The sequence below is a fragment of the Chanodichthys erythropterus genome, chromosome 12, assembly GCF_024489055.1.
Source record: "Chanodichthys erythropterus isolate Z2021 chromosome 12, ASM2448905v1, whole genome shotgun sequence".
NCBI classification, from domain to species: domain Eukaryota; kingdom Metazoa; phylum Chordata; class Actinopteri; order Cypriniformes; family Xenocyprididae; genus Chanodichthys; species Chanodichthys erythropterus.
In genome coordinates this window covers 33,682,090-33,694,484 of record NC_090232.1, presented here as the reverse complement: position 1 = coordinate 33,694,484, position 12,395 = coordinate 33,682,090, and the positions used below count along the sequence as shown (strand labels likewise).

The 12,395-nt window shown below is 37.8% G+C and overlaps 1 protein-coding gene across 1 annotated transcript in view; it reads left to right on the top strand.

Annotated features, from left to right (window-relative positions):
- The first annotated feature begins 8,065 nt into the window (after positions 1–8,065).
- maml3 (mastermind-like transcriptional coactivator 3) overlaps positions 8,066–12,395 on the top strand; it is a 133,267-nt gene continuing 128,937 nt past the window's right edge. Inside the window, exon 1 of the mRNA XM_067402582.1 lies at positions 8,066–9,530. Within this exon, the coding sequence (XP_067258683.1) occupies positions 9,147–9,530 (384 nt within the window). The 5' untranslated portion in view covers positions 8,066–9,146. The remainder of the gene's footprint in view (positions 9,531–12,395) is intronic.

Below are 12,395 nucleotides of genomic sequence, written 5' to 3'. Positions count from 1 at the left end.
CCGAATGATGTGACCAAACCAACTGTACAAGTCAGTTCAGACTGCACAGGTGGCAAAGGTGAACTGAATGTTGATATGAACAATGAATTGAATCTGAGAGGGAGAGGAGGAAGAGTGCATGTAAGAGGTGGTGGACGAGGAGGAAGAGGATGAGGACGAGAAAGAGCAAGGTGTGGAGAGAGTTGTCAAGGCTGGATTCAACACACCAGAGGGTTTTTTCTTTGCCTGGCAAGAGACAACATTGCCTCTGGACAAAGTCCTCAGGCTGGACCCAACATGAAGACGTGATGCTGATTCAGAATGAATCTCTCATTGACTCATTGTCTAGCATTTTATGCTGATAGATAGATAGATAGATAGATAGATAGATAGATAGATAGATAGATAGATAGATAGATAGATAGATAGATAGATAGATAGATAGATAGATAGATAGATAGATAGATAGCCGAATACTATTCATATCTCAGAATCCTCCCTATTATCAATTTTTCTCATGAAATCAATAACTATTGCTGACTGTTGCATTTTCTACAGTGGAATTAGTAACTGAAAAGGTTTGCGTTAGCATGATTCTGCATCCACACCACTAGGTGTCAGTATCCAAGTCCAAGATAACTGACATATCGGCCAAATGGCAACATAAAGTAAAAATGACAAGAGTTTGCCTTTGTAAATGTAAACTGCACTCATATATCTTTGATGATTTTAAGACCTATTGAAAGTGTCATGATTTAAGGCAGAGCAGACAGAGTGCAGTCATGACAGTGCAGAAACTAGGACACCCACACACCTCCCATCCTCTGTATGTTAAGTGACTGCATGTTGGATGCGTGACTGGGAGCATTTCCACAGATCCACGGCACGCACCGCACACTGCCAGCTCACCTGCCACGGCTTCTCTTCTCTCTTTCTTCTCATAATTCCTCTCCTCAGTTTTCTCTCCTGCGCACATGCCTTTCCCTTTTGTCCTCCAACCTCTTGTCCTAAAAACTCTCATTAATTCTTCTTCTTGAGAGATCGGATTCTTTTTTTGAATACCAAGGGAATGAGTCAGAGATCCCCCTCACTCCTAACACACACACACTGACACACTCACACAAATGTCAGTTACTACACACAGGAAGTCACGTATTCCACACGGAGCTGCCTGCAAAAAGCACACACACACACACACACACACACACATGCACACACACCAGTGGAGTCATGTAGTCAGATATACCTACCCATATACTCCTGTCACACTGCTTTGATAAACTCCCTGGCTTTTCCTCACCAACGCGCAAACATATTCAAGAGTCGGTGTAAAATTAAACATTTAACCCCTCGCTCATAACATCAACTAGTATTATTATTCCTGTGGATTATAAAAAGCCAGAGAGCAAAGCAGTGAAAAAACTCCTGCCCATCCTCTCTTGTGTTTTCTTTCTCTATCTGTCTCTTCATGGATAGTCAATCTATCAGCTCCATTGATTCTGTTTATCAGCACTCTAATGGATGGGTGACCACATTAAATATTTACAATGTCTCCCAACATCACAGAAAACATGGACCATATACGACTCCTTTATTTTTCTGATTCAATGCTCGTTTATTAATTAAAAATTAATTTATTATTATAAAATCAATAATTTCAGCGTTCTTTTAAAGGTGTTAAAGAGGATCTTTCCGTCGACTGAGAAACCAAAGACTGTTAGTGAGTTTTTGAAATGAGCGCATGCGTAAGAACAACCCCCCTCCTTCACAGCTCATTTCAAGGGAACACCACCCAAAACTTGTGCACGAGTATTGGAACACAAGTCTTTACCACCGGCATTCACTGTGTTGTGCTAGTGGATTCATTATGTCGGACTCACCGCAGGAAACTCATAATCTGCAGTTGTTACTCCTGTCTCCTGACAAAAACATTGCATGCAGCGCCTGTGGAGTGTGGAAAGTTACTGTTACTGTCCTCTCACAAGGAACGTCATGGCAGTGATTGACAAGCCAGAGGGCCAATCGTTTAGGCAATGATCGCGTAAACGATTGGCTGATGTTTTTAAGGCCCTACCTCGTGCACAGATGATGTATATTATTATTATTCCTTTCAGTGCACCTAATAAAGAGTCTTTTATCAGTTAGTAAAGACAGTTTCAAGTAATATTGCAAAAATTAAAAACAAAACATCCTATTTAGCACCTTTAATTTCAGTAATCTGGATTTTTCTTAATGATGCTTTCTAAAAATTGTTTATGCTGTTTATGCAGGTTTATGCTTGAAATGAGAAAATGATTGTGGTCAATGGTACAATCAAACTCCCCCTTTGGTGAAAATAATGTTTTTAATGTTTATATGTCTATGTGGTGTTTTTAATATGCTTTAAGACAAACCGTGTGCAAATTCAACGTAACACCATTGCTGAATATTTTCTGTTTAAATCTGCAGTGATCTAAAGACAGTTTCAAAAACGCAGTTTAAAATCGCTGATGTTTCTGACATCACAAACTACCTTGTAACCAATCACGTCAACATGCCAGTGGGCTTTAGCATATCATTAACCATGAGAGCTCTGAAGCAGGAGAGTCTCAAGAATCCATCCCAGTATTTTGTTGTATATTGATATAAAAATCATGTAGATTTAGCAATATAGCGGGTGTATGATATATATTGCGATGTTATGATGAACTATATGCGTTTCTCCACTGACATTAAAGGTGCCCTAGAACTTTTTATAAAAAGATGTAATATAAGTCTAAGGTGTCCCTTGAATGTGTCTGTGAAGTTTCAGCTCAAAATACCCCATAGATTTTTTTAATTCATTTTTTTAACTGCCTACTTTGGGGCATAATTAGAAATGAGCCAATTCAGGGTGTGTGGCCCTTTAATTCTCGTGCTCCACGCCCCAAGAGCTTGCGCTTGCCTTAAACAACATAAAAAAAAGTTCAATAATATAATATAACCCTCAAAATGGATCTTTACAAAGTGTTCGTCATGCTAATCGCATAAGTACAGTGTTTATTTTGATGTTCACATTTGATTCTGAACGAGTTTGATAGTGCTCCGTGGCTAACGGCTAATGCTACACTGTTGGAGAGATTTATAAAGAATGAAGTTGTGTTTATGAATTATACAGACTGCAAGTGTTTAAAAATGAAAATAGCGACGGCTCTTGTCTCCGTTAATACAGTAAGAAACGATGGTAACTTTAACCACATTTAACAGTACATTAGCAACATGCTAACGAAACATTTAGAAAGACATTTCACAAATATCACTAAAAATATCATGATATCATGGATCATGTCAGTTATTGTTGCTCCATCTGCCATTTTTTGCTATTGTTCTTGCTTGCTTACCTAGTCTGTTGATTTAACTGTGCACATCCAGATATTAATACAGGCTGCCCTTGCCTAATGCCTTGAACATGGGCTGACATATGCAAATATTGGGGTCATACATATTAATGATCCCGACTGTTACATAACAGTCTGTGTTATGTTGAGTTTCACCTGTTCTTTGGAGGTCTTTTAAACAAATGAGATTTATATAAGGAGGAGGAAACAATGGAGTTTGAGACTCACTGTATGTCATTTCCATGTACTGAACTCTTGTTATTCAACTATGCCGAGGTAAATTCAATTTTTGAATCTAAGGCACCTTTAAGGTGTTCAAAGCATTTCTAAGGATACTGATTGTTAGAAGACAGAGCTGACTCGTGAATGGGAACATGGTTTGTCTAACATTAGCAACACATTATTAGCTGTTTGAAAAGGCTAATCATATTAATTACCATCATGTCCGACACTGGAAAATACGATACCATTGTGCAGCGGTTACCTCAGTAAGTTGACCGAGTGGATCTCTGAGCTCGTGCGAGTGAGTGGAGGCGGGGCTAATTAGCATATTCATAGATCCACATATTCTAAATGAGGCAAGGGTGTAGAGTTACATTCAAGCTATTTTAAGGCAATAATTTTTTTTTTTCCATAGGAAAAATGTTTCAATATGTCATTTTGGTGATCAAAGATGAGTTGTAAGGGATGAAATTATTGACTACAGGGGGACTTTAAAACTTTATACATTTCATTACGTTTCTATGACAACATAGATTATTTGTTTTATAGATTATTTGTTTTAAGAAATATTTATACCAGAAAACAATCTTTTTTACAGATCACTGCTCATTTGGTCATTTCTTCACATATTTAAGAAATGATGGGAAATAGATTAAATAAATAATAGATTAAATTTATTAAAATTAAAAAATAGTCAAAAGCAGTCCAAGCAGCAATATTATGAAATATTATTACAATTTAAATAGCTATTTTCTATTTTAATATATTTTAAATGTTATTCCAGTGATGGCAAAACTGAATTTTCAGCATCATTACTGCAGTCTTCAGTGTCACATGATCCTTCAGAAATCATTGGAATATGCTGATTTGTGATGCTTAATATTTTTGTGGAAACCATTATACTTTTAGGCTTATTTGATGAATAGAAAGTTCAAAAGAATAGCATTTATTTAAAATCTATTGATTACCTGACCTGATTAATTTAATGTATCCTTGCTTGATAAAATTCATTTTATTTAAAAAATCATACTTTTGAATGGTAGCGAATTCAGTCGAAGTAATCAAATTCATATATATTCTGTAGAGATTCAAGAAGAGGGAAATAGATTAGAAATAAAATGAGTTCCTGATGAACATAATTACTGCAGGAGAAGAATAGTTTAGGCGTCACATTTTATATTTGTAGAGTGATTCATAAATGTTACATTAGAGGTTCTGAACATGTATGCCTTCAGTCAACAACATCACTTCACTGTGCTTTTGTTTTGTTGCTTCCATTGTTTATAGTTAAAACAAATTTCTGGTGATGAAACAGCTCTACTTCAACAGCTCCATAATGTACATGTAACTCTTTGTTACTCTGTAAATGTTACATAACAAAACTAATTGTTGGTAATAGTTGTTGAATTGTTTGTACATGCAAGTAACAACCTGCTCTTAATTACAAACTTTAGGGAAAATGCATGTTTACTGAAGGTTACACTGTACTGTGTCTATTGTAAAGCTCAGTGGTGTAAAGAGCATTTCAGATACCGTGAAATGTTTGACACATCTGTTTGTTTAGATCTGACTGAGCTGTTAAACCAATGTGAAAGATCCTGAAGAACAACAACCCAATAGCACAAACACTAAAGGGCACTTTAACACCAACAACTTAGTTCCAGAAAGTACAGAGTCCCAAACCTGGATGTTTTATTTATATTCCTAGAATTTTGAAAGTGATAGCCCTACTGCTTTTTTTTCCAAGAATTGTGCTGTGAGGTGAAGATTTACACCGAAAGCATTTCGCTCACTCGTTTCCTTGATGGACACATGAGGGCAAATAAACATTTGGTTGGCCTATCACATATATTACTCTTCACTAATAAGAAGTAGACAAAATCCACAATCCAAAATCTGTTCCTTTATTTTCAGTGCACAATGTATCAATTCTATTTAATTTTCTTTAACACTATAACAACAGAACTGTTCAGAACATACTGTGTTGTTTTGTTTGTTCAACAAATAATACCTTATTTAGAATTACTAACAATTAAAAATCTTGCACTGTAAATTGTGCATCAATATTCAGCCAATTCAAATGTTCAGTAAACAACCTCAGATTTTTGTTTTTTTATGAGACTGAGTTTTTAAAATATGTGAAGATCTTAGCATACCTGTTCATTTGATCAAAGATAATTGCATTTTAAAAAAAAAGACAGCCTGTCTGGCACACTTTATTATATACAATTAAAACAGGAGAAAGGCTGATCTTGATGGCCCAAGGAAATGTGTCCAGAATATAGTCCCACTAAAATATAGGTTGTTCACAAACTTTTGGCCTTGACTATATCTGTAATTCTGTATATATTGTGCTAGAGCAAGAGAGAGAGTGAGAGAGAGAGAGCAAGAATGAATGTGTTTGCAATTTGTTTTAGCCACACTCAGCAAACCAGACTGGGCAGCAGCACTTTTTCACAATTACTCACACACACACACCTTCAAAACCGGCCAGTCCCCTTATCATCATTTACTGACTGCAGCCAGTGCTTCAGGGCCTCTCCTGGTCCTGTTACTTTCTTCAGTCACTGTTAAAGATGTATATATTATCTTCTACACACACACACACACACACACACTATTGGAAGTGTACTATTTCAATACTTGTGACTAAATTGGCCCACTTTTTAGTGTATAAAAATATAAAGTGTATTCAGTAATTTACAACAATATTTTTTTTTTGTACTGCAACTACAAGTGGACTTATAGGTATACTGATAATTTACTGGTTAAATTTTTGTAGCACTTTTTTTTTTTAGTTTATGAAAGTACTATTTATACTGTAATATTTGTAAGTTTTCTTTAAGTGAACTTAACATCATACTTATGCCTGGTTTCACAGACAAAGCTTAAGTCAAGTTCTAGACTATGTTTGAGCTGATTTAACTAAACTTGCAATGGAACATTTTAAAATATGTCAGTGCCATTGTTTTGTCTCAGGATGCACACCAGTAATGTTTTTTTTTTTTTTTTCAAGGCATGTTTATAAAAGCTATACTTAAATGTCCTAATTAAACTAAGGCCTAATCATGGCTTAATCTAAGCCTTGTCTGTGAAACCAGGCTTAGATCTATACTGAGTTGCCATTCTGAATAAAGTTGTTATTTTTGTTTTGTTTTTGTGCACAGAAAGTATTCTCGTCACTTCATAACATTGAGGTTAAACCACTGTAGTCACGTGGACTATTTTATTGATGTCTTTACTACTTTTCTGGATGTGGTAATTACATTGCTTTCTGTTGGGGATCAGAAAGCTCTCGGATTTTATCAAAAATATCTTAAATTGTGTTCTGAAGATGAATGAAGGTCTCACGGGTGTGGAACGACATGAGGGTGAGTAATTAATGACAGAAATTTCATGTTTGGGTGAACTAACCCTTTAACTGTAATTTAACTTTTAACTTTTTCTGCCAGCATTTTTTATAATTTTCACAAACTTTCATGGCCCCCAGAATATTTTCTTGTATGAATATCTGAACATGCAAAATATCAAAAGATTTAAACAACAACAACAAAAACATTATTCTAGCTTCATGCATTCTTTTTTTTCAACACTTGACTGTGGGAAAGCTTCATAAAAAGGAAAAATTTGAACAAAAAGCTGAGAAAATCAAGTTTTTGTCAAAGACTTTGTCTGGATCAGATACAGAATGATGATCGAAACATAGATGGAGTAGATCTCTTCCATCAACAAAGCAGTACTTCGTCCTGGGTCGACATTTCATTCATTAATGTTAGACAGTTTATATATATATATATATGTATATATATATATATATATATATATATTATATATATATATACTTAATTATTTTTAGTTTAAAAGAAGTATACTAATAACACACTTGAATAAACTTCTTTTTTGTAAGTGCACACACACCACATACATTTGCTTAAGAGCAGGGGCAACCTTTAAATGTGTCTGAAATGCAAAGGACTCTTTTGCTGATAGTTGCGGGGACAATCAATGAAAATAAAGCTAGAGCAAACAAGCACATGTGTATGATCCTCATAAACACATTTCCTGTATTGGCAAGCAAATGCACTACATTTTTATTATTTAAGAAAGGAAAAAGCAAGTATTCATAATAGCAGCTAAAAGCCACCAAAGGATCAAACAAAAACTGTATTAATGCATTAATTAAACACAAAAATTAAAATAAAAGTTCCAATTAGAACCAAAAAGGGCTTTACAGATGGATGTCTATACTTAGGTTCTTGAAATGAAACTTGTGATAGTCTTTTCTTCCATATTGCGACGTACATCGAAGTGAAACGACTTCTCGAAGAAGAAAAAATGTAAGACGGCACTTGATTTTGTCCATCGGGAATTGATTGGATGGTTGTGGATTGCTATTGCTGTGACCTCGTGTGAGTGACAGGTGGTCCCGCCCTCGCGCCAGTAAACAAGAGATGTCATTGCAAGAGAGGAAGTTATTTTGATTAAAGTTTTTTTTTTTTTTTTTTTTTTTTTTCAGCAGAAATAAAAAAAAAAAAAAAAAAAAAAAATAGTGCACAGACAAATTATTTATAAGGAATACTGCAATATTCCATATACAACAAGAATTGTCCATTTCATGGCACAGAAACCAAGACACTGATCAGAAAAAAAGCACAATGTAACCTTTAAACTTTTTAATTTCCATTAAACCCTAAAATGTATAAATATTTTATTCTTATTTCTAATAACACACTTACATTTATATATTTTTCATTTTGTAATATAGCCTATGTGTATGAATGGTATGGTATTATGATTACCCCGTAATACATCACAGTCCCACAGTGCTTTGTACTCTTATAAACTCCGAGTATCAGATGATCCAGATGCAGTACCTCAAGCCGCCAGTAAAGCATTACACCGCTCTGTCGTTCACCTCCTCTGAAGTCAATACATTGACTCCGCGTCCAGAGCACTAGACTCCGCGCCGTGTTTTCCGCGGAGCTGACGTGCTGCTCGCAGGCTGGTGGCTGCTCTTCGCTCGGCTGTTGTCCTGATATCACTCCGCTAGCATGGAGGAGGGGAGCGCTTGATTATTGTGATGGTGGCAGCTGCTGTACACATTGGCGACTGTAGGATTTCCTCTCCAGCCATCGGGACTTTTAGAAACTGCACACCTTGTTCGCGCTCGTGGAGGGTTTCGCCGGCCAAACTAATGAAATGCAAGTTCACGAAACAACTCCGGAGCCTGTTCGCAGCAGACGGCAAAACTTTTTTCAAAAGGACAACACAATAAAACGACGGGCTCGCAGCAGCGGTGCTTATGCGTGATGGTTGCGAGTAACATCCGGATGTTTGATGGAGCTCCAGTAGAGGCGAGAGAGTAACAGACCCGGTCGCCTCTCTCGCTCCTCCACGGTCCCGCACTGTTGTCTATTGAATGGTTGACACGGCGATCCTCCCGGAGGAGGGATTTACACTCATTTAAACGCTTATTTCCTCCCAATTTCACTGTATCTGCCTCCCTGGCGAAGCGGACTTCTGCTCCGCTTCGGAGAGGGGAGAGAGAGAGAGTCAGGGGGGCTTGACAAAGTTCTTCCCGAATCACAGATGATGGGGGATTTTGCCAGCCCCGCTGCCGTACCGACCGGCGGCGGCATTTGCATTAATAACAGTAACTTAAACTCTGCCATTAATGCAACCAACAGCAGCACCGGCGGCGGCGGTAACGTGGGCATACCGAAGCACAGCACGGTGGTGGAGCGTCTCCGGCAGCGGATCGAGGGCTGCCGGCGGCACCACGTCAACTGCGAGAGCCGATACCACCAAGCGCAAGCCGAGCAGCTGGAGCTGGAGCGCCGGGAGACGGTGAGTCTGCACCAGCGGACTTTAGAGCTGCGGGCCAAGAAATCCAGCAACAGCAAACAGCAGAGCAAGCAACAAGAGCCCGATTCAACCGCGACCATCGAGCAGAGGAACAACACTCTGATCGCGGTGAGTTCACCTCTCCTCTCTCTTTTATGGGGGTTTGAAACGAACACAGCGCTGTTTGTTTGGGTTGCAACGCTAAAACTTTCACTCGGCGTCTGTGCTTTTTACACTTGTCGGAGCTGAAAACTCCGGCGGCGACGCTGGGACAACCACAACATGTGGAACAACTTCAGCGCGATTTACGGACTATTTCTCGTGCACAAGAGTAACTTTGGAGGCGTTTAGATACTTTGCAGAGCAGCCCGTATAAAGTTATGTAGTAGTTGGTGATGTCATTTGATCTCCTCCTACTTACTACTTGTAGTTCAGGCGTGTTACGTGTTTAGAAAGCATGATGGGAATTGAAAATCAAAATCAGCTTGCTTGTAAAGTACGTGCATGTGTCTTTATGTTTAGTGTCACTCAGTCAGCACTGGTTTAAATGATAAAAATAGTCCACTCTGCTAGTTTCAGTTTCTATTTAGGTGAGTTGTTTTGAAAATGATGCTACTGTTTTTGTTTTTACTTCATTTTCGGAGCAGTTGAATACATTTCTCTCTCACTGTGGTGTATCTCAATGCAACTCTTAAGCGCGAGACTATGGACATCATTTGATTTAAAAAAAAAAAAAAAAAAAAAGGAAGGGTGACGATGGTGGGGAAACAAATACACCGCAGGATGAGCATTTATCAGTAGGATATGTTACACTCCCGGTTCAGATGCAGCCACAGAAAAGTTACAATGTTAAAAATCAGTCACTTGAACCTCAACCCATGGCGGAGGAGCATCGTGTCGCTGCCTTTTGTGTCAAGGCGGTGAAATCCTCTTTGATATGCTAAGTGAGTCTAATTTCTGAGGGTGACACAGGTAGTTCTCAAGGCGTTAATGGCCGGTGTCGTCGACCTCCCTCTGTGCGATGTGGACATTACGGTGTGAGCCGGTATACAGGCAACAAACGCTTCACGTCGAAGGGATTGCGATTTAAAGAGACCGCAGCCTTATTGCTTCTGTCTTTTCTCCACATGAGCGCTGTGCTGCAGCTAGGTGGCTGTATCAAGTCGAGTTTTAGGGTCTTATGTGTGCGTCTGGGTTCAGACCCCACACAATGGCTGTGTGTCAAAACCTAGCCAGCTGCCTATGTAGACAGCATTTGTGTGCGGAAACGTGAATGCAGGCTTTATAGGTAAAGCTAGTGTTCTCCATCAGGCTTAATTAGGTAGTCTTAAATAACAATTAAACTCTTTTAATGTTTAGTTGATTTTAATATAGACTATTATAAAACTATATCACTCTGTAATGGCTAACACCATGTTTTTGAGATATTAGCTTGTCATATTGTGAACACGTGTTATGGAATGAATAGTTACACTTTTTAAGCCTAGTAGATGTCAAAAGGAGGTTTGTCGAGAAAAAAATCTGTCTTTGTGAGTTATTTGTGTCATGACAGTACAGTTTGAAGCCAGTGTAAGGTAATGGCATTTTATCTTAACCCTAAAGAGGTAAAGGAGGTTGCAACCTTGCAGCCTTCAGTCTCGAGGTTCAGGAATCTCATAGGCCTCATTTGCACCTGGTATTAAGAGCCGTCTCGGCTTATCCAATCACAAATGTCCAGTTGGAACATGTTATGTTGTTTACACCAGGTACTAACGTGTCGTCTTCGACCACTTATTAGTCACATTCGTCATAGCGAGGGTCTCTTGATGTCATCACTGCACTGAGTCATGTTGTGTTTTTGTCCTTTTTTGTAGTTGAAAAAAATCTATTATTTAGCTTTAATTCATTTTAATTTCTGTTTTAGTTGTAGTTTAGAGTTGGGTTAGTTGCCAAAGCAACATTTCTAATTTTCTGTTTTTCAGTTAATATTTATATTTTGTTTTATTTCAGCTTTATTTCAATTAACGAAAACTGATTTTTAATAGTTTCAGTTTTAGTTAACAATAACATGAATGATCTGTCATTGTGGGTTTGCGTTTTGCAAAAGAAAAAAGTTAGCACATACTTTGTCTTACATTTTGGACTTAATTCACAGCTGTATTTTGTGATTTTAATATCACATGTACACAAGGCCTTTGACTACTGGATAAACACAGAAAGCAGCACCAAAAGTCAGGAAACTACAGGATGAGTTGCTTCATGATAGTATTATGGATAACTGAGACTTATCTTTCTCTGAAAGTTTGTTTTTTCAGTACAAATTCATCTCTGGACCGAATTGCAGTTTTTAAAGTTCACAATATTTTTCTTCTAGTGTGTTTAATGCATATCTGTGCACATTTCTATCACTTCTGAAGTCGTGTCCAGCAGCCGTGTGTGTGTGTGTGTGTGTGCAGTGCCTGTGGTATCACATTGTTTTGCAGTGTCTGGGACCAGTGCCCAAGATCTAAATTTAACTCCTGAGTTGGCAGGGTTACATGAGGTTTGTGACGTCAGACACTCCAAGAGCACTGTGTAACTTTCTTGTCTTCTGTATGTGTTTGCGAGGAGGCCTACAAGACCGGTAGCGCAGGTACAACTGTGTGCGATGGGTCTCGCTGTGCGTGTCTGCATGTAAGCATTTCAGCAGTCAGAAAAACCACAGTCCTTTTATAAAAATCATTTATTTGCCTGCAGGAGTTGTTTACGTCAAGAACGCAGGATACCTGAAAACTTTGTAGGTCAGGTTTCTGTCAATGATTCTTTTTATTCTCCTTTTTACTTTTAAATAGTCTAAGAAATTGTAAAAAAAAACCTAAATTCTGCTTGAATTGAAGTAATTATCCATTTTGAAATAATTTTGTAGAGAAAAAAAAGTTTCTCTTTCTGTGACATGAAGGCCTTTTGATAATTTAGTAGGAAATAATAGTGCTCCACTGTGTTTGTTCATAGTTTACACATTTTTTTCTCTCATTA